The sequence below is a fragment of the Vigna angularis genome, chromosome 2 (assembly GCF_016808095.1).
Source record: "Vigna angularis cultivar LongXiaoDou No.4 chromosome 2, ASM1680809v1, whole genome shotgun sequence".
Lineage (NCBI taxonomy): Eukaryota > Viridiplantae > Streptophyta > Magnoliopsida > Fabales > Fabaceae > Vigna > Vigna angularis.
Window position 1 is genome coordinate 47,862,174 of NC_068971.1, and position 27,562 is coordinate 47,889,735.

Genomic DNA, 27,562 nt, shown 5'->3' on the forward strand with positions numbered 1-27,562 from the left:
TATAAATTAATTTTATTTTATTTAATAAAATAATTATTTTTATTTTAATTTATATATTATTATTTAAATAATAAATAAAAACTTTTTAAAAATCTATTAAACGGATGTGGCACATCCGTTAACAGATGTGGCCACATCCGTTGAAGTTTTTTTTTTTAAATAAAAATAATAAACAAAAATATAAAATATGTAAATGAATGTTACGGATGTCAACATCTGTTGAAGGTGAAACGGATGTCAAGGACAAATAAGGTATGGGGAGGTGAAAGGAACGGTTGGTGGTGGTGGAGGGAACAACTCTCATCTAATTATTGTGATTTGTGTTTCGAAATACAGCCATAGACAGTTGGGCTATTTGCAAATTTCTACTTCAAATTTGAGATTTAGTTGAGTCCAAAGTACTTAGACTTTTTTTTCACATCACACTCTTCACACTTTTTTTACAAATTTTTTTAACAATAAACTATGTATTTTTATTTTATCGGTATATATATTTAAAACGAATCAATAATGAATAACCACGTAAACAATTATAAAAAATTATTAAAAAAATATTTTTCTTTTTTATATTCTCAAAGTACTCTTTTTCCTCTTACCTCCCAGCCTCTTCACGGTTTCTACACATCCATAGCTTCAGGTCACTAAATACAAGAGGATATTTTTAATATATATTTAGAAATTATTTTATATAGTTTGGAAATCAATTCAGAAACATACAAGGTTTTTAAAAATGTCTTCACAAACTATGAAAAAGGGTTAGTTTAATGAACAGGTTCAATATTACAATTAAATTAAATTAAAACATAAAATTGCGGTTTAAATAGCATTTGATAAATTTAATTAAATCATAAAATGCAATCTAAATAGAATTAAATTGAACCAACTTGTAAGTTTATGAATCAATTTATTTTATATAATAATGTATATCTTTTTCAAAAGTTAAATATAATATTTCTATTAAAACAAACAAAACGTTTAATTTATATATCAAATTATCATATTTAAAATTAAAACCAATTTCATTAATAACTAAATCAAAAAATAATTTTAAATTTGTTACATTTAAAATTATGTTTTTAAACTAGTAAAATGTTTCAATAGGATATAAGAGTAAATAAGACCTTGAAGTCAGAAGTCAATTAAAATATAAATCAGGCTACCGGTACAAATTTTATTAGGTAAGTCAGTGAAGACATTAGATCAAACAGTTAGAACACTATATATGACAGTATTGTAATGAAAGCATATATATATATATATATATATATATATATATATATTTATTTAGTTGATAAATTTTAATAAAGTGTATCAAGTTACAAAAAAATCCCTAAACCAACTTTAAATCCAAGATATTTTAATAATTTTAAAATTTAATTTAAAATAAAAAAATAAAAGGTAATTTTTTATCTTTGAAGTTATTACCTTTTCTTATATATTTTTTTAAAAGGTAATTGTTTTTTAAAATAAAATAAAATAAAAAGTAGTTGTTTTTTAAAATAAAAAATAAAATAAAAGATAATAGCTACCTGGACTAATTAGAATGATAAACAACTACCTTTAATTTTTTTATTTTATGTGCTAAAATGTATCAATTAAAAAAACCTAGCAATATGGAGATTAAAAAAATGCTGTCCCCTTTATTTCTTTTTTATTATTGTATTTTCAAAAATCTACTAAGCACTGTTGGTTTAGACTTTCGGGTGAAGATGTCCGTTAGGTAAAGTAATGTTTAAATAAAATTATAATATTTATTCGTCAAAGATGTCAAATCATTTTATTGCCTATTCTAAACGACCAAAGAAAATAACTTGAGAAAACAGCTCTCAAAACACCTACATAAGAACACTTAATTGTAAACAATCGGTAGCATCAAATTACAATACTGTCATCGATAGCAATTTTGTCCACTTGTTCTACTAACCCAACAAACTCAACACTTCCAAGAAAGTATTATTATTTATAGCAAAAGCAAACACTGTTTTACCAATTTATCCTGTGCGACAGTCCATTAAGCATTTTGGGGGTAGGGGGTTCACAAGAATCCCAGCCTCCGGATTCGGATACAATTGATATATATTTGTATTTGTATAACAGATTGGAAGAGACAAATGCATTTGGGCTGTAGCATTGAAGTACTCTCAAAAGAGAGGCAGCCACAAAAGCTTCAGTTACTTACAAATACAAGCCGTTAGCACATTCCACTAGAATTTTTTATCTACCAGAGACAAATTGTTTGTTCTGTCAGTCGGTCCAACAGCTGAGCAAAAGCCAGAATCAAACTTACAGCAAGCTCCAAAACACCTACTAGACCTATCTCAATTCTCAACCCATTTCTTACACATCTATGACAATCACCGCAAATATAAAATCAACCATGCTCACACTGCCAGAGAAAAATTATACTAATATTTACTATGTTACTGTAATACTAGATAATTACTATGCTATAACGGTGGTTTTGCTGGGCCTTTTTCCTTCCATGGCATCTTTCTTCTTCCGACAATTTGTGCAGAGGAATGGGCCTTCCCATGGGTTCGATGCAGGAGAGAAAAAAGGTCCAGAATTCACAGACAAGCCATCACCAGGGGGTTGGTCCACTTGGCAAACCGCACAGCGGAAAATGCCAGAATTCTTATTAAGCGGAAAATCCTTACCCAGCCTGCATTTTAAGAAAATGTAGAATTTAAGAATTACTCATGCATATACACCCACATGTCAAGGGAATCATTTCATTCATCTGTCAGTTAAGTTGATTGCACTTCAAGAAATAGCATGCAAGCCAGTAATCGTAAAGGCTCCAAAGTGGAAGAACTTACCTTTCAGTAAGCATTGCAGAACCCTCTTCAAATAACTCCTCCACAACACCAACTGCAGAAAGCTTATTGGTACCTTTGTTCACTGTGTTCTCAGACTTTTTCCCAAAAAAGAGAAGCGAAGTTAGCATATTATGTTTCTTTCTTGGAGTTGGGGGTAATACAGGAAGGTCCGAAGGAATAATATCTACAACAAGGCAGGTTGTATCATCCTTCAGGCCTCTTGACCTTAGAGCTTCCTGGGAAAAAGGGACAAAACAAACAATTTACTAAATATTGGACATCCATTCCTGAAAAGTATTGGAAGAATGTCTGAACAAATCATCACCTTAACCACTAGTTTTGCAGCAAGATCTGCAGGCAGACCCCGACATGACTGGGCAGCCATATCAGATGATAAAGCATCCCAAATACCATCAGAGGCTATAATAAGTCTTCCACCAGCATTTGAAAGCTGAGAGATCAATAGACAAATGTTTATGAACTCATACAGAGATCAACAAACAAAAAACATAAGAATGAAACTAGCTCACCTTCACTTGCTTAACATGTGGTATGGGCACAATAAATTCCCCAACGTCTGTGTCACCAATTGATCTAGATAGGCACAATCCACCAGGCCAGCAGCGAAGAGGCCCAACCTATGAATATATTTGCAGGACAAAACTACTAAGTTTAAGCACTCTTTATTACAAAGCACAAAGGCTTGCATCATACCTCGTTGCCTCCAAATACATTGAGTCTTCCTACTTCACCACCACTGGCCGTCACACGCTCCCTTTCCTCCGCATTCTCTTCCAATCTGTGATCAACTGTCAAGAGAGAAACAACACCTCCCTGAGTATCTAGTATGCAGCGTGAATCCCCAACAGATGCGACAGTTATAGTCCATCCATCAACTAAAACAAATGTAGCTGTCGTTCCGGAAGTTTCCCCTGCAGATGAAACAAAAAAGATCAGCTTAAGAAAGCACAAAATATCTATGAAGCAAGCAAATAATATTTCGTACGTACCCTTTTGCTGAAACTCTATGTCAGTCTTCACAAAGCCAACAACCAGTGCGCGTGGAAGGGCCTGAAGCCATGCATCCCTGCTAATATCTTGGGGTATTGCACTCAAAACATTACTTAGCAAGCTTTCCTTTGCAAAAATAGCAGCAGATATCCCGTTATGCCCATCAAAGATCTGCAATCAAGAATTTCCTATGAATATTGTAACAATGTGGGAATAAATCAACGGTCCATTTTATCACTGAGACATGTAAAAAAGAGAAACATAATGCTCTTCAATTCCCATTTGAGACCTACTAATCCAGAGAAAGCACCATTCAGAACCAACCACCAATTCAGTCTTAGGCTTTATTTCGATGAAGTTCTTCATAAATACTTATAAAAGAAAACATGAAAAGCAAAATGAATCAAACTTCTTCCATAGATTAAAATCAATTTATGCACTCCAGTTTATAGAAAAGTTAAATGAGAAAACTCACAAAATAAATCCCCATAGGTTGATATTTTTACTTTTGAAAAAAAAAATATCTTCTTTTTTTCTTCTTCTCCCATTAATGATTACATAAAAATTTATCACATCAAGACATTAACTAAGGCCATTTTTCTCATTTCCTAACATTCAAAATCTTCCCAAAGTATAAAACGATGTCAATCAACTTAAGTGAATATAGGCGAAAACCAAGAAGAAGAAATAATACCGCAAAGACAGAAAACGCCGTTGATGCATCCCCCGGAACCCTGAGGCAATCCGTCTTGATCAGAAAGTAATCTTCTCCTTTCTTGGCCAATCCAGATTGTCCATACTTCACGAAAGGTTTTTCAACTCTTCCATTTCGAATCTCACGGCCAATCAGAGTTCCCAATGGAACCGGCGATGACTTCGTCCTCGATAATTCAGTCCTATTCATCTTACCTCAGTTCAGAATTCAACATTTCTGGAACGGCAGCAAATAAGATATTCCTAACCGTCCAAATGAATTCGAGGAAAAATCAATAAAAATAAAAAACACTAGCTGCCATCTACTAGATCTACGTGTAATATATCAATCGATGCGATTTATTTATTACCAAAATAAGATCAACGTGTGAAACAATAAATCTCGAAGAACAGAAGTTGTGATGCATAATAACGCACATTACCGTGAAACAAATCACGTGTCTCAGATAAAGTATCAAAATCAGGAGAAATCACCACCAGAAGAATTAATAGCGAGCCAATGTCTCACCTAATTTGTGATTACAGATAACGTAGTTTAAAGAGAAACACGGAATTACTGAAATTTGTTCGCCATTCAGCTCAATTTAGGTGAAAAAACAGGACAGGAAAAGTGTGAAAAACGGTTTACATAAAGCATTGAATGAGTACAGTCTAAAAGTGGAAATGACAAGGAAAATTAAGTAAGAGACGAAAATGCAGTAGATCGAGGAGCGAGAATGAAGTACATTGCACATCGGCAAAAGCAGACGCACTAGCGGTTGAATTTCCGAAGCGGTGGAGACGGCATTTTGGGAAGAAAAGAGGTTGATGAAATGCCGATAAACCCTAGAGAGGAGAAAAAGAGTGTGGCAGATGCAGTGACGGAGAAGAAGAGAGCTTTGCTCCGTGACTGTGATTTGATTGGTAGATAGAGAACGCGCACAAAGTAGTCCTTTTTGGTTTTTGTTACAGGAAGGAATCCTCATAATGACTTTTTTGTCCTAATATTCCTTCTAAATCATAAAACACTTAACCAGAGGAATGAGGGTAATCCTGTTTTTTCCATGTTTTTTATAACAATTTTACACACTTTTAAATTAAAAATATCTTTAAAAAATTGTAACACTGTGAAAACATTTTTGGTAATTTAATGATTCAAAACTATAAATTATTTAAAATAATTTAATGGTTCAAGATTCTAATTCTAATTTATTATTGCAAACTATGCTTATTTAGTCGTCCAAGTTCCTATTATCAATCATTTATAACATGAATTTATTCAGACGGTTTTAGTCATCTCCCTTTTTTAAAATAATTTATAGAATGATTAAAAGTGGTGTAATTTGTATTTCACCGTATGTCTCATTGATTTGTAAAGTAGATTTCACATTTTTTACTTATTGATATTCTTATTATATATCGTTATATAATATATAATAGTAAAATAATGTTATAACATATATTAAAATGTATTATAATAAACTAAAACATTGGATTTTTTTTACTATATTTTATGAACATCTTAAAAATATGTAGTAATTTGGTGATATATATATATATATATATATATATATATATATATATATATATAACCAAATGTGAAATAGTTATAAAAAATACTAATAATTAATATAAACATACTAATAAAATATAAAAAATAAACGGTAATAGTAAAATAATATATACTATAATCTTAAGGGAAAAAAAGTTTCTATGCTAAATGATAATATAATAATTAATGATCTGAAATGTAAAATGGTATAAAATTATGTAAAGAAAAAAAAACCATAATAAAGAAATTGCGGATAATAATAGGGTTATTCTAATAAAATAAAAATAGAAAATTAAAATTATAAAAACAAAAATAAAAGTATTCCTACCTATGCGTCCCACTATACAAGTCTAGTTTTATATACTTCCGTACAAGGATACATAAGTTAAGTTAATGTTGTAGAGATCAGTTCAATGAATACTAAATAAATACATGAACTCAGGGAATTGGTTGAATGTTTTGGCCAGAATGTAAAATGAAAGAAGCTCTTCACCTCAATTCCTGAACATAATTACAGATACAAAAAGGTGATAAAAAAAAATACTAAGCTATCAGTTCAATTGTCTAGACATACACCTACATCAATTTGGTCCAGTGCTAAAGAGTTGCAACATTCAAATGATTTCTCTGTCAGAGTCGATGACAATAACATAAACCAATTCATGTTTCTTAAATCTTTAGAAGATCACTTTGATGCCATAAATATTTAAAGATGAAGAAAATGAATGTGAAGTATATCTTTGATGATGATTTAGTTCATAAAAATGTCATCAAAGGCAGTGAAGCAAGGAATGAGAAAAGGCTTAGAACAGCATATTCTCACTTGGCACTGTTCCCAAATCTTCTCCTTACATCAGAAGATCCTGGGGGCTTTCTTCCTTGAGTAACTGGTTGTTGTTTCCTTGATGAGACGGGAACAGGCACAGGCACATGCACAGGCACGGGCGCAGGAATGAATGATGGGATCATACTCCTATTTGCATCGTAGGTTGTAGGAAACCCAAATGAACAAATCTTATAGTTAATATCTTCTGAGAGGCTTATATGCAACTACAATAAGTAACTGACATAAACTGTAACCAAGAGGGTAAATTACCTGCTGTCTGCGTTCTTTATTGATCTGAGATTTGTTTTTTTCTTTGCTTTAATGCCTAATCCACTGGAAATGGTGATTGGTTTAGGTATTTGTGGTGGCCAATGCAAGTCTGACTCAGAAGAATCACTAGTTACAGTAGCAATCTCGTGTTCATCTGATTCGTCTGTGGTAGTCATATCAAAACTGGGTCTCCGTAAATCTTCATTGTCTTGGTTGTCCTTTTTATTAGAGGAGTTGTCTATTTTAGAAGGCTCTGAGAGAAAATTGAGACTTAACCTCGGAGAAGATTGTTTGCTTTCTACTTCCCACGCTCCCACAACACTATCATCACTAGTTATGCTGTCATTTCTGTTCATGGAAATCTTATCACCCCAATCTCCAGAAATTGATTCTTTATCATCCTCCTTTCTTTCACTTGTAACACTTGTCCATTGAGGTGAATTGGCATCCATGTCATGAGGATCTAGGCTTTGTCTTTTCAACGTTGAAGCAACATTTTTCTGATCCTACAAGATATGTTATTAGTATTTTTCCATAAATAAAAATATAATGTGTTAAATAGAGATTGATCCGATCACATGGTTGGAGATCCCGTAATGATTTATCAAATTGCAGGAATTAAGGTAAGTAACGTGTTACTTACGTCCAGGCTACTAGAATCATCTTTTGATAGCCTACGAGATCCACCACTGGAAGGCCGATGCACAGGAGGAGAAGATGCATATGATTTATGCTTAGGTGTTTCATTGCAATTATTAAACTGTTCTGCTTCTCCTTCCTTTCTCGCTAAGGCTGCCTTCAAACTAGCAATCTGACAAATATATTGCACAAAAATACTCAAACACACTAAACATTCAATTTGAAGTTATCGTGATAAAATCGTTAATGCAAAGAACCTGTTCTTTAAGCTCTTTCACATCTGAATTGTCTTTATTAACTCGCGCTGAACCGAGTTCGACAGTGGCGACTCGTTCGGCGAACTTGAGTGTGCTAAGTGTTTCTCCAAGAGCTTCGGGCTCCGGACTTATATGAACAAACATGAGAGTCTTTGCTTGCCCTCCTAGGACCCATAAAACACTTCATTAATAGCCAAAAGGAGAAAAAACAAATGTCGTATGTGGTCAAATGAATAGAAAACACCATACCAAGAGAATCTTGAAGTAGCTGAGTGAGTTTGCTATTCCTGTAGGGAACATGTGGACTCTTTTGGGCAAGGGCAGAAATTACATCTCCCAATGCAGAAAGTGACTTGTTGATATGTTGAGCCTCCTTGAGTCTATCCCCTGTAGCCTCCGTTTTATCAGCCCTCTCACTTCCTGCCAGATCAACCAGATGCATGCAACCACGAATTGTGCCTCCTGAGGTCAAGTTCTTTCCTTGAACATGAACTGTAAGACAACTGCAATATTATACCATAAATAGTTAGAGGATATAACTAAAGTCTACAACTTACAATTACAATCTTCTAATTACCTGTGAGACCGACTACTACGATCATTCATGGCAGTAGAACCAACAGCACGATTCTTATGTCCCAAGTTCATCAAACTTATGACATCAGAAGTGCATGAAACCCGAACAAGGTTAGCATCTGGAACGTTGATGCCATTAAGGGAACTATTGCGGATGTCTAACGTATGAAGGTGTCAAGAATTACATTAAGCGAAAAGAGAATCAACAATTGAACATGGCGTACAGATATATATATATATATATATATATATATATATATATATATATATATATATATATATATATATATATATATATATATATATATATATATATATATATATATATATATATATAACTCTATTAGTATATTGTCAAAGAAAGGATATCTTTTATTAGCGCCATCGGACAAAAGTAGGTCCCTAACTTGCTCGTTGTAAATCTCAAGCATCTGAACAGAGATTTCATAAGAAATTGTATCTTTTCTTTGATCAGAGAGATAGAAAAGGTCTCCTAGTGCACGATAGTTGACACCTATGGTCTCATCGTTAAGTTCATCTGGCCCAGACTGTATCAATACATAGTTACATTAAAAATTAAGTTGTTTGAATAAGAGGGTGAAAACAAGGTTGTTTGAATCTTTTACCATAGTGAATGTTTTTCCTGATCCCGTCTGGCCATAGGCAAATATGCAGACATTATAACCGTCCAAAACAGAACGAATAAGAGGTTGTGTGTCGGCAAAAACTTCTCCTGTAACCAAATCGTAAATATCAACAATGATGATAAATATAATGAGTAAAAAGGTTCTAAATTGTGGCCACAGTCACAATTTCATCAAACTCCTTGATATTGAAGGAAATTACAGAAGTTGTCATACTGAGAAATAGTGTTTTTTTTTTCAAAACCTTGAGTAGCAACAACAAGGACAAATTATGACGAACCTTGGGTTGCAGAAGGACCAAATGCTCTATTGAAATTAAATGTCTTCTTCCCCTCTTTACCGTATTTGGAAGGTGTTATGATTGAGATACTTCCATCTTCCACGTTACCGACAGAGCTATAATGACTTGGTTGACCACCCAAGAAAGGTCGGACTCTACAGTATACCCTAATATTTCCTATCAACATGAAATTTTTGTTTAACCTTCACTCTCATTTACAACATGAGCAATCAAGGAGACTAATCATAGATATAAAGTCTTGATCATTACAATTCACCTTTCAGATCTTGCACTACATTATATAACTTGCGGTTTTCTTCAAGAACTTTATGGTATCCCGAAGCAGCACAGGTTAGGCTGTATAGGTGCTTGCCTATTAAGGTTAGACAAGTAATTAGATAAATGATATGTTTTCGTTAAATATTGACTTAGACGGGTTTATTTTGTCATTAAACTTACTTAGATTAATGATCTCCTTCTGGTGTTCACTTTGCATCAATTGCATTCCTTGTTTTGTTTGATGGACAATGTTTTTCAATTCCTAGAGAAAGTTTGCATTGAATTAGTTATTTTACCTCTTTAGTTCCTTGACAAAGTCAACATCACATTCTGGTATATACTGAAAATTACCTGGATGTTTCTATTTTGTTGCGCAACTATATTTTGCTGCTTCGAAATCGATTTTTTGTGGATTGATTTTTCATGTTCATTGCACATCTTTTCACAACTTTCCTCTCGTTTATTTTCTTCCCTGTGTTCATCTTGAATGTCACGCTCAACTTTTACATCATGTTCATCTCGTATATCATGTTCATCTTTTACATCATGTTTATCTTGTAGATCATGCTCTTCTTGTACAGCATGTTCATCTTCCTTTTCTTTCACCTTAATAATTATCAAACAAAAAAAAAAGTAGAGCAGTTGAGATCGAGATAATGATCAATCTAATCGTTTTTATTTGCACACTTGTAAGACGAAAGCATTTATGAATCTGAATTTTACCGTTTCATTAATAGAAGCAGCTTCTGAAATTGAACATTCAGTTTCACACGGTGCTGTATCTTCCCTAGTTGTTTTATACTGCCAGGAATTAACAAGTGTGACTTTTTTTGCCATGGGGTATGAAATTGAACATCGCTAGAAGAGAGAGACACAAACCATTTTACATCGAATTTGCATGTGATGTTCACATTCCTCCATGACTTTGCTAAGCAAGGATTCCACTGCCTGTTATGGCAAAACATTTCATATCATTAACGAATGTGGTATAGCACCAAAGAAAAAGAAAAATCCAGGATAAATTCATTGAACAAAAACAAAACTGGTTTATGCTACATACGTACAAGTATCTTTTAAATGTTTTGTTTTTGCTACATATATTAAAGAATCTTACAGTGAGAATTTCTTCTGGATTTTTGTCGGACAAATATTGACGAACGAGTGAATTTAAGGAGAAAGAACCCTGCAGATAGAAATTCAAAAAGCTTTGATGTTATAAACAAAATAGTAAAATATTATAAACAATAAAGCTTCCTAACCCTTTCGCTTCGATCTTGTCCGGGATCACTCATATAACCACCATCTCTATCCCCTGATGGCAAAGGACTCATAGACTTCATGAATGGTTCTGAGTTTTTCCTCGTAATTCGTTTCGCAGAGATAGGTGGCTTTGCATTCGCAACCCCACTATATTTCCCAGATGCACTTCCTCCAACTTTTCGTTCGGCATAAGACTTTAGCTCTAGAACACAATCCACTACCCTCTCAGAGTTTCCTCCCTGTAAGTACAACAACGAAGCAGAAACCAAAAAATGGTTAAAGCTAAAGAAAAATTAGATTGTGCTACATATAAATTATTATAATCTAGTGAATCCATCAACGTACTGAATAGAAAATTTTCAGACTCATTAAAAACCACCTGTTCCAAATCAGAAACTTCGAAGGTAGGAAGCCCCATTTCCTCCACAGCCACAAGAAAATTCTTTATATTTTCTTGGTACTGATATGCAGATGTTGTTCCATCAGGAATAATAACAGAATCACAAGGTTTTTCAAATACCTAACAACATAGGTCCAAATGTCCAATAAATGTCAAAACAGGGTGCATGCTTGAGGAGTCAACGTAAAGTGAAACATCAAACATGTATATTAAACATGATGCGGTACCTTCGACACTGTTCCAGGTTGAATTTTGTTAAGAACACTACATAGGATAATCCCACTACGCAATCCAATCCTGAAGTCTCCTTCAGAAGGTTCAGCTGGCAAGTCTTTCCCTCGAACAACTCCAACTGTTTTCCGTAGCCAACCAGCTGCTTCATACCTTCTCAAGGCTACAACACGAGACGTGAAATATCCGTGTTAAAGATCCATGTTACTCTTTCTTGAAGATCACTTACGTTTTCTATAGTTCATGCAATTACTAACGGACAAAACTTTAAAACAACTGTCTTTGGTGTTGTTCTTCAATTGGATTCAAAGTATTCATAATAAAAGATTAAACAAAGTATATATAAGTTTTTTTTTTCATTACAAGTATGTATTTCCATCATTGTAGGAACAATCAAGATCCTTTATTGAAGCCAAAAGAATAAAATTTTCAACAAAACAATATTCATTTATTGGTTGAAACTTGAAAACAGCATCTTTTTTGGCCAAGAAAAATAATATTAGCAGTGAGTAAAGAATTGGAATTGATAAGAAAAGATGGAGAAAAAGGATTATTATATATACAGGTTTCTTCAGTTTTTCTGGATGCCGAGTTTGCGTCTAAACGACTAGCATGCTGTTGAAGAACCTCTTCAACCACAGAAGCCAAAGAGAATGTTAAAACTGGTTCAGTTGCCATTTTCTGGCTTCAAGAAATTCATAAGAAAAAACACCAAGCCGATGGTGGGGCCAGACTTGGACTCAAATGTTATATATTAACCCAAAGACTCGTAAAGAAAGTTTGATCTTAAGGAGAATAATTAAAAAAACTTAGCTATGAGTGAAAAAAGGTTTCTCAAAGGAAAAGAAAATGGGTGGATAAATCTGAGAAAAAGGTTGAAAATGAAAGAAAAGAATGAGGGAGAATGTGAAGGAATTGAAGAAAGCAAAGAGAAAGAAAATGGGTTTGGAATTTCTAGTCCTTTCTCTCGCTTTCTCTTGGTTCTCTGCATTTTCTCCCTCTAGTTTCGTGTCTATATTAACGTACAAAAGCGAACCCCAAACTAGTTCCGACCTTCCCGCTATGTCATCACTTATTCCTTTTGTATTTATTGGATCATAAAATGCTGCAATTTCTTGTTTATCCAAATGAGGTACAATATAATTTACCATTACAGCTCAGATTATTATGTACATAAATTGTAAAAATAAAAGATAAAATTATAAATATAGAATAACTATTAAATATTGTTTTAATGGATTGTGTGACTTTCACAAACAATTAAATGAATTCCTAAATTAAGAAACTAAATGCTATTTATGGAAGTAACTATTTCGCACTTTCTTTCCCTCTTTGGAGACAATTTAATCTGTTTAAAAAACAAATTTAGTTTTAATGATGAGTTGAGTATAATTGCGAATTGTTTCATGTATGTAACATTTTCTATTTATAAGTGAGCGTGTTTACCTAAGTACTGGTGCATTGTGAAGAAATCCTAAAACCATGCAAAAATGAAATTAGAGGCTCCAATACATCAAACAAAACTCTTAATACATTTTAAATACTTATATATATACATCTTCATTTATGGATGTCATTTGTAGTTTATGTAAAATGGCATATACATGATTAGGAAAACAAAAGGGTTGTCCTAACTAACTTGTTAGTGTCGAAGAAACAAAATTAAAAAGCCATTGTGTTATTTTAATTGTTAAATAAAAATATCTGTTAAAATACTTATGGATAATACATAAAGTTCATTTTTTGGAAAAAAAATATGTGGAAGATTTGGTACAAGTTATTTGTTTGAAAGTTTATCTTTTGACACTGGTTATTTTATCTAAATGATATGTGTTAACGAACACCTAGTATATGTGAGGAATGAAGTCCCACATTGGTGGAAACTTGTAAAGGGGTATGGCTTGGTGGCTATAAAAGAAACCCCTTACCCCTTTGTTAAATATCTCATTCTCTTCTTTGTTCTCTCATTTCTTGTTTTCTCATAATTTTGAGAAATTCTTAAGTGAAAGAGAGAGGTGCTGTAAATTTCTTCTACTAGTATAAAATTTCTTTTTTTGCCTATTATCAGTATTTTCTCTTCTCTATTTTAGTTGTGTGTGAAACGTTTGGTAGTGTGAAAGTGTTGTCTGGGAAAGTTAACTTCTTGGTGTGTTACTTCATGGTTTACCTGTGTTGTTCCAGTAGACAATACTATTCATAGTGAGAAGTGCATAAGCCGATATTTTAGAAATCATGGCAACAAAATACGAGATAGAGAGGTTCAACGGGTACAATTTCTCGTTGTGGAAATTGAAGATAAAGAAAATTTTGAGAAAGGATAATTGCATAGCTGCAATTGAAGGAAAACCCGCAGAAATGACGGAGCAGAAGTGGAAAGAAATTGACAACAACGCCATCGCGAATTTGCACCTATCAATGGCAGATTCAGTGTTATCCAGTGTGGCGGAGAAAGAAACAGCAAGGGAGATTTGGGATGCCCTCATAAAATTATATGAGGTGAAGTCTCTTCACACAAGAATATTCTTGAAGAGGAAACTCTACACTCTTCGGATGAGTGAGTCCACAACGGTGACGGACCACATCAACCATCTGAATACTTTGTTTGCCCAACTATCAGCGGCAGATTTCAACATAGTTGAAAATGAACGCGTGGAGCTTCTACTGCAGAGTTTACCAGACTCGTATGATCAACTCATCATCAATATTACGAATAATAATATTGAAGGCTGTCTACACTTTGAGAATGTTGCCGGAGCAATTTTTGAAGAAGAATCTAGGCGGAGGAACAAAGAAGACATACTGGAAAGTTCAAAGGAAACACAAGCTTTGGTGATGATGAGAGGAAGATCAACGAAATATGGGTCTAGTGGGAGTCAATCCCATGATAGATCTCAAAGTAAGAAGCATCTCAAATGCTACAATTGTGGCAAAAGGGGGCATGTCAAGAAAGAATGTTGGCACGGGAAGAGTGGAATAAAGAACTCTGATGCATCAACCTCACAAGGTTGTATGGCAAATACGGATGAAGATATTCTGTGAGAAAGAGGGGAGATCTGGTAAGTCATAAAAGCTCAGAAGATCATGACATGTGCTTATGGGAGATACGTTGTAGAAAGCTAATGCAATGGTTGCATTGACAAGTCAAGAAGAAACGGTGTTGACGTGACATCGTACTTGGACATATGTCAAAGTGAAGTTTGCAAGGCGAAACGTAATCTGTACTCGAGCTTAAGAAGGTTGTTTTACCTTTATGCGAGCACCGTGTGATAAGCCAACAACATAGATCGAAGTTTGCAAGTTTGACTACCAGAAAGAAAACACAAGAAGACTTGGTTCATTCTGATGTAAGGGAATCACCGAAGTTATTCCTAGGAGAAGCAAAGTTTATTCCAGGAGTTTATGAGTGTATTACATCAAGAGGAAGTCAAATGTGTTGTTGTTACCAGTTCAAGGAAACCAAAGCACGAGTAGAGCTTGAAACTGGGGAAAGAATGAAGTGCTTGGGCTATGCTAACAATGTGAAGGGGTATTGCCTGTGAGTTCCACCGCTCACAAGGTTATTGTTATGCAGGAATGAAATGATGCTCCAATCAGAAGGCTTTGAAGAACAAGAAAACTTGGTTTATAGGTTGAACAAATCTCTATACGGTCTAAAGCAGGCGCCAAGGTGTTGGTATAAGAGATTTGATTCCTTTATCATTAGCCTCGGATACAACAAACTAAGTTCAGACCATTGTACATACTACAAGAGGTTTGAGGATAATGATTTATCATTTTGTTGTTGTATGTGGATGACATGTTGGTGGTAGGCCCCAACAAAGCTCTAATCCAAGAACTGAAGGCACAATTGGCTAAGGAGTTTGATATTAAAGGACTTGGAACCGGTAAACAAGATTTTAGGGATGCAAATTCACCGAGACAGAAAAAGATAGGAAGATTTGGCTTTCTCAGAAGTAAAACTTACTAAAAGTCTTGCGGCGCTTCAACATGCAAGAGTAAAAGCCAGTTTTACCCCATCTCCTATCAATTATCCTCAAGTATGAGTCCTAGCAGTGAAGCAGAGAAGACGGAGAAGTCTCGAGTACCGTATGCATCGGTGGTGGACAGCCTTATAATTGCTATGATGCGTACAAGACCAGACATTGCACAAGTAGTGGGAGTGGTTAGTATGTTCGTGGTAGGTTTAGGTGGAGAGCAGTAAAATATTGATCAGGTGTTGCATTGCATTTCGGAGAATCAGAATTTGGTGTCAAAGGTTATTGGCAGATTTACGTAAATTCGATTCTACTGAAGTTTATCAGAAGAACAAGCAACACGAAGGCAAAGATGGTGTGAAGATTTGATTAGTTTCATCAAAATCTTCAAGTGGGAGATTGTGAGGAATGAAGTCCCACATTGGTGGGAACTTGTAAAGGGGTATGGCTGGGTGGCTATAAAAGAAACCCCTTACCCCTTTGTTAAATATCCCATTCTCTTCTTTGTTCTCTCCTTTCTTGTTTTCTCATAATTTTGAGAAATTCTTAAGTGAAAGAGAGAGGTGTTGTAAATTTCTTCTACTAGTATAAAATTTCCTTTTTTGCTTATTATCAGTATTTTCTCTTCTCTATTTTAGTTGTGTGCTTGTGTTGTATGAATGATACCTAACAGTATATGTATTTTATTGTAAACAATGGACGTGGTTTCTTTAAATAAAATATTGCATTTTAGAAAACAAAATTACACTCGTAATTATTAATTAAATCAAATTTTTTTGAATTTTATTATATGTATATTTTATTTAATTTTGTTGTCACTCTTAACTATTAATTTTGTAATTAGTGATTACTATTATATTTAATTTTCTAGTAGCAGTTTTAATTTTTTTTATAGTGATTCAATTAAAAATTGTTATGTAACATGGTTTTTTTAATATTAAACACGTTAAAATTGATACTAAAATTTTTTATAACATAAAAAAATATATTCATATATTCTTTTAATATTGATTTCAGCTTTTGTTACAAAAAAAAAATAGGAGGATTCAAATCATTGAAGCAAAGCATGTAGTCCAGAAATAAAAAATAGATATAGTATTAATGATAGCCATTTCATCTGCTTTCGTAGCTCAGTTGGTTAGAGCACCCGTTTAGTAAGCGGGAGGTCTTGAGTTCGACTCTCAACGAAAGCAACTTTTGTATTTTTGTAGCAAACTGGTTCTTTATCAAGGAGGCCCGGTATTTGCATTTTCTTATCCCAAGTCCAACGAAATTTCAAAAATTTGAGATTTTTTTCTTTCTAAAATGTTTTCTAGTATTAATAAAAAAATTTGAAGAATAAAAGTATTCAATTAAAATTAAAAATATAATTATCCGTTATTCAAGTCATAAATTTTAATTGTTTTAATTTTTCTTTTCTTACTTTTCTTTTATATATATATATATATATATATATATATATATATATTATTAGTCAATTCCTTAATAAACTTGTAGAATACAACAGTTCATTTGTAATAAATTAGTATAGAGTGCTTACATAAGTTTTATCATTTTAAATGAAGCTGTAAATGGGACCATTTAAATGTGTTTATTCATCTCTCAATCTCGACATAAAATGTTTCTCTTCTTTATTTATATACTTTTTTTACTAATATTTTAATTGATTTATTTTTATTTTCACATTTATGAACCTTAGTTTTTTTTTTTGTTAAACAAAGGTAAAACCTTGTATTAGCATATTCAAACATTTTATTAAGAACATCAATGATAATTTTTTACTAATTTAAATACTCTTTTTTTATTATTTTCATAATTTTAGTTTTATGTGATTTTCTTTTTTTCTTAAGCATTCAATTAAGTCTTAATTTTTATCAATTTGATAATTTTTCCAATAATGTTTATGAACAAATGTTCATGTATCAAGTTAATACATGTCACGTGTGAATCTTAGTATCATGGATCAATTCATAGTTGTGTCATTTCTCTTTGTTTCAATTTAATCTTTTGTTATTTTATTCAATTCAATCTCAAATTTTTTTTAAAATAAAATAATTTTATTACTTTTATATTGAAACCAAATTTAATTTTTATCTAAATATTCTACTATTATTTTTATTAAAATTGATATTTTTATTAATTATTTTTGAAATTCAATTATAAATTATTACATTTAATTATAAATTGAATATAATTATTGGATTCAATTACTAAATAGAATATAATTATTAAGTGTTTTATGCTAATAATTATATTCTAAATAAACTAATATTTCAAAAATTGACATTTAAATCTAAAAAAATTAAAAATATTAGAAATACTAATATTAGAATTATTGAACATGTAGCATACTTTATGTTTCTTTAACTTGATATTTAACATTTTATAACATACAAACAACAAAATTCCCTAGTATCAAATATTATTTGTATCTTGAATAGTTTGTAATAATATAAACATTTATTATCATTAAAATGTATTCTAATTGACATAATTTTACTGAGTAAAATAATAGACAAAATATAGTTCACCCTTAGAAAAAATAAATTTACAGAGTATTTTTTTTAAAAAAAATGTGAAATCCTTATTCAGAAATTTATTTTACAGATTATATTTAATAATTTTGTACATTGATTAGAATTTAAATTACGAAATCCTAATCATATTATTTTAAACCATCACATTCTTAGCCCCATATTTTGGAATTTAAACCTAATTTAATCATATTAAATTAGTTTTTAGAATAAAATTTAGACTACTTATATAGTGTAAATTGTTGTATTATTTGAAGTAAGATTTCCAACACCTTTTATTACTCATTCATGTTATCTCCTTTCCCTTTCATTTAGCAAATAATTAGGACTTCACCCAGTTTTTCTTTCTACAATCCTGTTCAATGTTCTAAACATGCACTATTGTCCTGTTTTATTGGCTAGCTTTCTATTAAAACCAAATCAATAATTCTTGCAGTGAAGTAAAAGCTTCAAAACTTGGTACCAATTGGCGAGATTCCATTGATAGTCAACAATTTCAAATTTCCTTAATCTAGAGTTCAATTTTTTGTCATAAATAATTATTGCCACAACATCAATGCAAAATACAGACAGAAAACTAGTCTGAATTTTTCTTCTTCTTGATAATATCTGATTCTTTGAATGATTTTTCGACAAGAGAAGATAGGGTCAATTTCAGATCACTGGTCAACCTGGGAAGAATCAAGGACAATGTGTTCACATCTTCCATAGCCCTGTGAGCTGGTCCATCCCCTTTAATTCCGTAGAGGTCACGAAGGGCAGCAAGGGAAGATGAAGAAAGTTTAGTTCCTGTAAACACATCAAACAGTTAAGGTTTTCACAGAGAAACAGCAAGTTTTGTGCACACGCTGCATATGTGCACGTGTATTGAGAAACAAATACAAGAGAAGGAGACCTTCAGATTTTATTAGTTCACGTCCTAAAGGCAGGGTGTCTGAGAACAACCAATTGCAAGGAATGTTCGCAGAACAACGTCGGAATTCGTTGATGATGAAAGGGACATCAAAACAACGAGCATTATGAGCAACAAATAACACATATCCCCCAGGTTTCTCCCTACTTCGAACATATTGCAATAAGATAGGAATGAGCTCTTCCATCCTACAAAAAATTTGCAAGAGCGCAAAAATACTCAATAATTTCCTTCAAAAAATTAACTAATGGCGTAAAATTGTTATCCATCAACAATTAAAATTCATATTTCCACCGCCTGATCTTCAAGTTTATGGAAACATGAACTTCTCATAAAATAAAAACACATAAATGTGAACTTTCCATGATAATTTCCAAAAGGAAAATCAACTCGCTCTATAGAACAAGTGATGGTAGCCGATTCCAACCAAGTAAATGGTTAGTAAGACCTTATTCAACAACTCCAGTAGTTGTCTTGTCAGTTTAAACCGTAGATTCTTCCCAGTCATGTGCTTTATCAACAAGGAAAAAGAAATGTAAAGTTGACAGTGACACTAACCCCGATATATTGAATTGTTAAGTGGCCATAAATAACTTCAGGACAATTCTACATCTATGTCAGAGTGAAAGATGAATAACTTGGGAGGGAATGTTTAAAAAATGCATAATGATCCAATAACCACCCTAACATACTTCACATGCCTTTCCGATAAAGATAGACGAGATAATTTAATATGTTGCTTTTCCAGTTTATAGCTTTGGTCTCTCAAGTTTGAACTGTTTTCTAACACTTAGTAGTAGACAGGAATCCAATTTACTGTTATGTGAAATTGCCATAGGCTTGAAATAAGACGGAATATATGGTAACAAATGAAACTGAAGGGCTTAGCTTTTTTTTTTACTTCTCAAGTAAAATACAGAGATTAAACTTGGTCACAGAAGTTCAAGGCTTCATGCTATGGCCGTAAAAAAGATAAGGGGGCCAAAGCAACAAAAAGTGTATCTCTCAATTTGAAATGGGAACTTATAACTAAAATATAAAGTCATGAAAGTAACGAGGAAGAAACAAGAAGAGTAACACTAAAGCTCCAGAGACGGTATATCCCCTTGGCTACCAAAAGGCCAAAACTAACAATTATATACACATGACCCTTTAATCTCCTGTCTCTACATACATAAAACCTCCCCTTCAGTAGTAGACCATAAGGATTTATCGGTTAAAGCCTGTTGTTGGTTCCCAACATTTTTGTCTAAATTTACAAGTTTCTTTAGGGTGGGGGTGTTATTCGCTTGAGGTATTGTTTCATCCTTTGGGTGTAGACCAATTCATTTGAGGTATTGAGACTTTCCCTCTGCTAATTTAAAAATTTTTCACCATTGCTGATTGTTCAATCAAATAAAATTTAACACATAATATGTGGCTGTGTTGTAAAGACGTGATGAAATACTTCATTTAGTAAACGCAAGTTTGATCTACTGACCCAAGATATAAAAGACTACTAGAGGTTTAGGTTACCTTGGAACGTCAGGTTTGTTGACCATATGAGTAGTAATGCCATGAATACGTGAATTAGGAACTTCGCGTTGAGGGTTGACTAGAGTCTGAAAAGTGCTGTTCTCACCACCCTGAAGATCTCGAAGTGCAATTTCAATAATCCTTTCATTCTCTCTGCTAAGCCCTGTGGTTTCGATATCAAAAACAATAACAGTAACTAAACTAGACAAGTCTTTATTCTGGGCAATCTCTTGTTTTATGTCACGGTACTGAATTTCCTGGAACTGATCAAGCTGTGTTTTATTTACATCTATTGTAGCACCTGCTATAATGGTTTCACTCAAAATTTCATGCTTGATACTTTTTGATTTGGTGCTCCCCTTGCCTTCTGAATTTGTGGATATTGGTCTTGTCCACTTCTTTCTCTGACCTCCCTGAAGACCATGAATTCTATAACCAACCGGCCTGATGCTAGATTTGTTTCCACAAGTCGTACTGAAACTGTGGAAGGTTTCTCCCCAGTAATTAGCTAATCTTTGTATTCTACATCTAGGTAGATTTAATAATGAAAAAATCATGGAGCCCGTCTTCATTTGAATTCAACTATGACAACTAAAGCAGTTATTTGATCAAGAATTCTTCATTCAATGAGTCAGAAGCTACAACCTGAAAGAAGAAAAAACACAACAAATGTAAAACACAACCTAAATAAAACTCTAGAGGCATACGTTATCATATAAGTCTGATCTTCTAATGCTAAATCCAACATAACAGCGTGTCATAAATATATAGTTGGTAGTCACATCTTGCAAATTTTTGAAGGATTAAGAACGATATCATTAAAAAGAAAAGATCATGGATTGGACCAATGGATTTATCCCATATATAATTATATATCAAATCGCAGTTCCTTTTGAATAAAGAATTACATAGAAACCTTGGCAAAGCAACCACCACATACTAAATGGCATAGTTACAATAACGCATGGATTTTTTCACACAGGACCAGCAACAAAATACCACTGAAAAATACAAGGTATCACTGCTTAAGAACAAAATAAATGAACTTAAAAAATGAATTCAGGTGATTTGACAGGGAAAGCTCCTACAGGTTTATCATCATCATCGCTTGAATTCATTCAGCGAGGAGGATTAAAACTCTGTCTTAAAAAGGAAAGTTCTCCGGTGTCACTTCACAAAACGATAGGCACACTTGTTTGTAACCACAAGCGAACTGTGGTGAGGTAATAATGCATTTTATTATGCGAAATAAATTGGAATGGCGATTAGAATGACTGCAACAGTGTTTAACCCTCAAGCGAAAATAATGAACGATAAGCTTACATTATATCAATTAAACCTATATTATTCGAACAGACACCAATCAATTTAACAAGGGTTTACGAGACAGAAATCATGATGGATGCATACATTACTTTTCTAACCAAATACAAAAATATCTCGGGTAATCAGACAAAAGAACGCCAAGAAATTTTCTGTGGCTTATAATCTCAAACAGCAACAAACTGCTAGCAGCACGATTAAGAAGGTACAAAATGGCACCTGTTTAAATAAAAGAAATACATTTTCCAAGAAATCTCAAAAAAGATAAACATTTTCCGAGAGGTAGTCGCATAGTATTGGAAAAGATTTGAAGGTAAAAGAGGAAACGAAGAAGAAGGATTGAAAGAGTGGGCAGAGAATATGAATTACCTGAAAAAGGGTGTGACTTGAATTGAAGAGAAAAGAATTTGGAGGACGTAGTTATGTTATAGTGTGAGAAAGAAAAAGATACAGAGAGAGAGAGAGAGAGAGAGAGAGAGAGAGAGAGAGAAATTCGGACAAGAGAGAGGGAACGTGCTCCGTTCAACAACAACCGAAGTTACGGATCGCCTATGGTTTTCCCTGTAACTGCACTCAACTTCCCTCTTTTTATATTATCCTAAGTCTCATGTGTGACGCAGGGAAAATTTTAACTCCAAATATTATACCATTATGCTAAGTTATATTTTTAAGCTAATAAATTAACAAAAACAATGTTTTTTGATAAATGAAAGAAATTTATTAAAACTAAGTGTAGAATTATTGACTGCAACATAAATGAAAAAACTTATTTTATTACTTTTAAATTCTTATTATAAATTAAATTCAAGAATGACTTTTACTTGGCCTACTTAAATAAGCAAATAGGGTTAGGAAGGAAATTCACACATGGTAGTTCTCTTTCTTTTGGGTATTATAAGTAATGCATGTGTATACTTCAAAAATATTTTCCTCTTTTAGGATCATTGCTAAGAAATCGTGTGCGTTTCTCTTCTCGCTATCAAATAGAGGAAAAGAATCATGTGAGAATATGCGTTGCTTGACTTGAGATGCTTACCTACGTTGTTGATACGTGTTGCTTCACAATTACAGCAAATCCGTTTGCATTGCTAACAGATTTGTTTTACTTTTCTTCAATGTTCCATCCAAATTCTGCTAATTGTATATTTTTCAGCTCTTTTGTTGAGCATTGGGCTGTTTCTTCTTGCTTCTCTCTTTTTTCTTCCTGCACCCATATAAACTTAACAAAATTATAATTATGCCCTTTTCTTCATTCCCTGCATCTTTTCCAGCAGCGGCATATTTCTTCCAGCGAAGACACATTTTCTATTCATAATCAATCGAACGTATAAATAGCTTTAGAAAAATAATTGATTCTAAGAGAGTGAATTTCTTTGTCTTGATTTTTATGATTATTGTTTTTCTTATAGTGTGATGGGTAACTATGTTTGAAATAACATTCATATATAGTATGATTCATTTTGTGATAATAGGAGTTGTTTTTCATAATTGGAATTTCTTCCCCTTCCTCTTCACAGACGCTAGCCAACACTTACATCCTTGAGACCTCCAACTTTGTTCTTGCTTCCAATGGTTTTGTTTATCAGCAGTGTTGGCCAATATTTTTGTTTTTATATTTTGATTGATGATGCCAATAACTTCCCTTTCTTATTGGGCGGTATGGGAGAAGACTCGATTAATATTTGGAAGGGACTTTATTAAAAGAATTTTTGTTCTTACAGTATTTGGAGTTATTAAGGTCTTTTAGAATGTATACATGTTTTATTTCTTTATAATTGACATGAATCTTAGATAAATCATAACTACAAGGAACATCATAAGTACAACATAGTATAGGTTTAAGACACTCTAGTTCTTCCTAAAGAATTTTCAAATCAGTAAAAGATTGAGTTACATTTCTGTCTCCTTATTTAATCGAGTGAATGTCTTGAAACAAATATGAAATCTTGAAGAAATCTCCTTTGGATAACCTTTCATTTAACTCATCGCATAAATCTTTGGCGTTTTCTACCTAGATAACACATTCTGCAATCTATGAAGAAAGAATTTTGGTAATCCAAGAAAGAACTATCATATTACATAGTTTCTTTGAGACTTCTTGATACCTCCATTATGAACTTGAGCTTATTCTTGGAGAGAAAAACTTTTTTCATGTCTTGTTCCAAGAAGAATAATTATTTTTATTTAAAGTCTAAGAAATAAGAGTGAACCTAGATTTTTTCAAAGGTGTAGGTAGAAGGGACTAGAGGGGTTTAAAGATTGGTCCATTTGATCCATTGTACAACCGATTATTAGAAATAAATATAACAAAAACAAAGAGAAAGTAGGAACTAGACTTGGCTCTAATATCATATTACACCTAGCATGACAGTGATAAGACAATGTCACTGCTACATCATAGAGTTACTATCACATGACATGAAATAAATTTTATTTAAAAAAAGAAGAAGATAAACTAACATGTGACACCTATTTAATGTTGTTAGTACAGTACTAACAAAAATGACTTAATTATATCAAAATTTTCAAAATAGAAACCTTGACATTTTTCTTAAAAAAGATATAAATGAATGAGCTAATTCAACCAAAAAATAATTATTAAACTTGTTTACAAATAAATTGTTAACTGAAATCAATACGGTTAAACTTTACTCTTGTACCAATGAAAAAGAGGATTTATTTTTTCTGCAAACACTTTATTGTATATTTTAATCTAATCGTAGTTGAAACTTAACCTTAGTAATTTTGACTTTTATTACACAACTTAAAACAGATACAATTTTAACAAAATAATAAATAAAATTTATTTTAATTTTAGTAAATGATAACACACTTTTTGAAAGTCAATTGCACCATTCATGTTGAAATTAAAAAAAGAATCCAAATTAGTTGGACTTTAGTGAATACATTTTTTAAAGAACAATAACACACTTTGATTTTATGTACATTTATCACATATTTGTTTTTTTCTTTTATCTTTTCTTTTTCTTATGAAATCATAAATCTTATAAACGTATATATATATATAAAAAGTATTCCAATATAAAGAAATCATTTTCTTAGTCACCCATCCCAGAATTACTCCAGGCTAAGCACGCTTAACCATGGAGTTCTTATGAGTCAGGCTACCGAAAAGCAAATGCATTTTGGTGATATGAGTAGTCAAATCAATTCATTTAAGCTATCCTTCAACTGTATAGTCCCATACCTACACAGTCTCCAGATCCCTCTCATTCCGGTGTATGTTCGATTCATCCATGTGCCCCTTCCACTGGAAGCCTGCCAGGAGCCGCTCCTTGTCTGTGCTCCCTGCACCATGCCTCTTGCACCGGCGATCACTCCCTGCACCATGCCTCTTGCACCGGCGATCACTCCCCGCCCTCGTCAGTGCCCGGGTGTCACATGCCCAATGTAACATCCCAAAAATACAGCAATAAACTATATATTAGAATAATCACATTAATAATAATCCAGGATCAGTCTTACACTAGAGTCGAGCGTACGCTCATGGCCGAACGGCCTTACAAAAAGAGTTACAAATTAAAGTCGTACCTCACTACCCAAACTATGCGACCGGTTTACAAAATAACAATACCGATTGTTCATACTTAAACAAAAGGAAAGGTGAGCGGACGTCCACCTTACTATAACTAGACTATTGCCCGAACGTCCTACTCTTCGGTCTTGACTTCGATTTCTTCCAAATTTTCTTCTTCCAGTGCCTCTTCCAGCCGCTCGCCTCCTTCTGCTCACATCCACACGAATGATCATTGCAATGACAAGGACGAACGTACAAAACCAGACACGACAGGAAACGCAGGGTAAGCTTATGTAATTTAATTCAAGTATAAACATACATTTCAAACAATCCAACAAAACAAGGTATATTTCATCAAACATATCATTCAAAGCCTATTACTAGACTGACTGTCCGGACTGTATGAAATCTGTGTAGCTACAGGCGTTCGTGCACCCGGGTGATGTAGTAACTGGAATTCTCATCAGCTGCCACCCGAGGTTAGTCCGTTCCGTCCAAAGTACCCCTAAGGACTAGGACCTCCTGTCGTTTCCACACATGACCTACCCTCCTCTACGTGAGGACGAGTACCCACGAAACATCAGGATGAACAGCCAGCATTAGCATAACCACAGTCATACTTTACAAATCTCAATTCTCAATCCTGAGTCGTTCCTCCCTGGAACGCTCGTTCAAATTCACAACATTCCATTCATCTCGTATTTTCTTCATCAATCATTTTCAATCATCTCAAGTTCGTCTTTCATTACCAATCACTTTAGATTCATCTTTCATTATCTATCATTTCAATTTCCTCTTTGACCAAAAGTTTATAAAAGGCACCAAATACCGAACGTTAATCCTCACTCAGAACGAGGACGAACACTGGAGACGAGACAGATAGGTCTCCAGTTTCATAACAGAATAAGACCGAGAGGTTCACTGTCGGTTTGAGAGAGAAACCGAGTGTAATAGATGTAGCAAGGAATGAATGAATTGAACGTTCATTACAAAGTGAATCAATTATATGATGTGACTCTTGATAACTCTGACCGAACGCTGAAAAGACCTCGCCAAAGGCTACGATTCTGGGCTAGATCCAATCGATACGGACACTTCAAGATTTTCAAATAATAATACTTAGAAGAATTATCAGGAAGAAACCGAACGCTTATGAACATTTAACTTATTTGATTTTTCATCAAGAAATCCAAATGCCAGTAAATGACCGAACATGGTAAAAGAGATTCTACTGAAATGGGACGAACGTTATTTCATCAAGATCGATAAACTAAAAACGAGTACGAGCGCTTGGTATAAGACCGAGCACTACTCAGTACGAGCGCTAGGTGTAAGACCGAGCACTTATTCAGGACGAGCGCTTGGTGTAAGACCGAACACATTCAAACTTACAATAAAAGGCTTAATAAATATTATAAAATATTATCGAAGCAGTGTTTACGGACAACAAAATATACTGTTACATATAGAACTTTAGTTTATCACAGGGTACCCAGATACAACTGTGCTTGGCCGAACGCTCAAGCATAGTGTTACCACCCGAGGACGCTCGTCCTCAACTAGGATTCTCTCCAAATGAAAGAATCCCTTTTCAACTAGGTTCACCAGGAAAACCGAACGGTCAATGACCGTTCAGTAACGAACGTATACTTTTATATGAGAAATTTCATACCAGACTTGTTTATTTTCAAACTCATTTCTTAACATATAGTTTCATAACTTTATACATTTATCTCATTCTCCGCTTTCATACTTCATACCACCCATATCATATAAATTTCATATTTTTCATACATCAGACAGGGCAACCATCATATATCATATAGTCAAATATCACAATACTCATACTTCACTTTAATTTAGTAACTCAGCGAACGTTCATTCAACCCAATCACAGCATTCATCATGCATCAAAATCATTCTATCAACTAAACGAACGTTCAAACATTTCAACAGCATACAAATTAAATTAAATAAGCTTCCCTTACTTGGATACGTGAGTGAACGTCCTAAACGTAGGTTCTTGGT

The 27,562-nt window shown here is 33.2% G+C and overlaps 4 protein-coding genes, 1 non-coding gene and 1 pseudogene across 8 annotated transcripts; 2 read left to right on the forward strand and 4 right to left on the reverse strand.

Moving 5' to 3' along the window:
• Positions 1-2,058: 2,058 nt before the first annotated feature.
• Positions 2,059-5,473, reverse strand: LOC108326928 (probable protein phosphatase 2C 5). Of its 2 annotated transcripts, none has more exons than XM_017560543.2 (8): positions 5,270-5,473; positions 4,525-4,726; positions 3,830-4,001; positions 3,534-3,751; positions 3,350-3,457; positions 3,145-3,270; positions 2,820-3,055; positions 2,059-2,662 (listed from the first exon to the last, which is right to left on the reverse strand). In XM_017560543.2, coding segments are annotated over exons 1-8 (1,284 nt in total). In that variant the 5' UTR covers positions 5,272-5,473; the 3' UTR covers positions 2,059-2,442. The 2 variants fall into 2 exon arrangements, with proteins under 2 accessions (XP_017416032.1, XP_017416031.1); XM_017560542.2 differs by having other exon boundaries at positions 4,525-4,787; positions 5,270-5,472.
• Positions 5,474-6,544: 1,071 nt separating this feature from the next.
• Positions 6,545-7,671, reverse strand: LOC128195588 (kinesin-like protein KIN-14G). Its single transcript, XM_052873670.1, has 2 exons — positions 7,172-7,671; positions 6,545-7,048 (listed from the first exon to the last, which is right to left on the reverse strand). The coding sequence occupies exons 1-2, from the start codon at positions 7,621-7,623 to the stop codon at positions 6,895-6,897; spliced, it is 606 nt and encodes a 201-aa protein (XP_052729630.1). The 5' UTR covers positions 7,624-7,671; the 3' UTR covers positions 6,545-6,894.
• Positions 7,672-7,775: 104 nt separating this feature from the next.
• On the reverse strand, positions 7,776-12,495 carry LOC108327611 (kinesin-like protein KIN-14I). Its single transcript, XM_017561298.2, has 17 exons — positions 12,301-12,495; positions 11,734-11,900; positions 11,486-11,626; positions 11,106-11,345; positions 10,961-11,029; positions 10,726-10,794; positions 10,570-10,647; positions 10,198-10,452; positions 10,027-10,108; positions 9,845-9,940; positions 9,568-9,744; positions 9,270-9,376; positions 9,013-9,191; positions 8,645-8,806; positions 8,317-8,570; positions 8,068-8,231; positions 7,776-7,982 (listed from the first exon to the last, which is right to left on the reverse strand). The coding sequence occupies exons 1-17, from the start codon at positions 12,413-12,415 to the stop codon at positions 7,776-7,778; spliced, it is 2,562 nt and encodes an 853-aa protein (XP_017416787.1). The 5' UTR covers positions 12,416-12,495.
• Positions 12,496-13,969: 1,474 nt separating this feature from the next.
• On the forward strand, positions 13,970-14,295 carry LOC128195589 (uncharacterized; annotated as a pseudogene).
• Positions 14,296-16,830: 2,535 nt separating this feature from the next.
• On the forward strand, positions 16,831-16,904 carry TRNAT-AGU (transfer RNA threonine (anticodon AGU)). The gene has a single exon. It is a non-coding gene; the product is annotated as a tRNA-Thr (tRNA).
• A 1,797-nt stretch (positions 16,905-18,701) lies between these two features.
• Positions 18,702-22,580, reverse strand: LOC108327035 (exonuclease DPD1, chloroplastic/mitochondrial). 3 transcript variants are annotated; one of them, XM_052873672.1, is made up of 5 exons: positions 22,366-22,580; positions 20,975-21,318; positions 20,674-20,836; positions 19,141-19,346; positions 18,702-19,034 (listed from the first exon to the last, which is right to left on the reverse strand). In XM_052873672.1, the coding sequence occupies exons 2-5, from the start codon at positions 21,243-21,245 to the stop codon at positions 18,823-18,825; spliced, it is 852 nt and encodes a 283-aa protein (XP_052729632.1). In that variant the 5' UTR covers positions 21,246-21,318; positions 22,366-22,580; the 3' UTR covers positions 18,702-18,822. The 3 variants fall into 3 exon arrangements, with proteins under 3 accessions (XP_052729632.1, XP_017416195.1, XP_052729631.1); XM_017560706.2 differs by having other exon boundaries at positions 20,674-21,318; positions 22,366-22,579; XM_052873671.1 differs by lacking the exon at positions 22,366-22,580 and adding an exon at positions 22,216-22,239 and having other exon boundaries at positions 20,674-21,318.
• Between the last annotated feature and the right edge of the window lie 4,982 nt (positions 22,581-27,562).

Excerpts from the sequence above, each read along its gene's own strand:
- LOC108326928 (XM_017560542.2), bottom strand. The coding sequence starts at position 4,734 with ATGAATAGGACTGAATTATCGAGGACGAAGTCATCGCCGGTTCCATTG. Across the intron at positions 3,271-3,349 it reads CACATGTTAAGCAAGTGAAG|CTTTCAAATGCTGGTGGAAG; the intron begins GTGAGCTAGTTT and ends TTGATCTCTCAG. Across the intron at positions 3,056-3,144 it reads CTGCAAAACTAGTGGTTAAG|GAAGCTCTAAGGTCAAGAGG; the intron begins GTGATGATTTGT and ends CCTTTTTCCCAG.
- LOC128195588 (XM_052873670.1), bottom strand. The coding sequence starts at position 7,623 with ATGGATGCCAATTCACCTCAATGGACAAGTGTTACAAGTGAAAGAAAG. Across the intron at positions 7,049-7,171 it reads ATAAAGAACGCAGACAGCAG|GAGTATGATCCCATCATTCA; the intron begins GTAATTTACCCT and ends CGATGCAAATAG.
- LOC108327611 (XM_017561298.2), bottom strand. The coding sequence starts at position 12,415 with ATGGCAACTGAACCAGTTTTAACATTCTCTTTGGCTTCTGTGGTTGAA. Across the intron at positions 9,745-9,844 it reads TGTAGTGCAAGATCTGAAAG|GAAATATTAGGGTATACTGT; the intron begins GTGAATTGTAAT and ends TCATGTTGATAG. Across the intron at positions 8,232-8,316 it reads GCTACTTCAAGATTCTCTTG|GAGGGCAAGCAAAGACTCTC; the intron begins GTATGGTGTTTT and ends TATGGGTCCTAG.
- LOC108327035 (XM_017560706.2), bottom strand. The coding sequence starts at position 21,245 with ATGAAGACGGGCTCCATGATTTTTTCATTATTAAATCTACCTAGATGT. Across the intron at positions 19,347-20,673 it reads AACAAACCTGACGTTCCAAG|GATGGAAGAGCTCATTCCTA; the intron begins GTAACCTAAACC and ends AATTTTTTGTAG. Across the intron at positions 19,035-19,140 it reads TGAACTAATAAAATCTGAAG|GAACTAAACTTTCTTCATCT; the intron begins GTCTCCTTCTCT and ends ATGTGTTTACAG.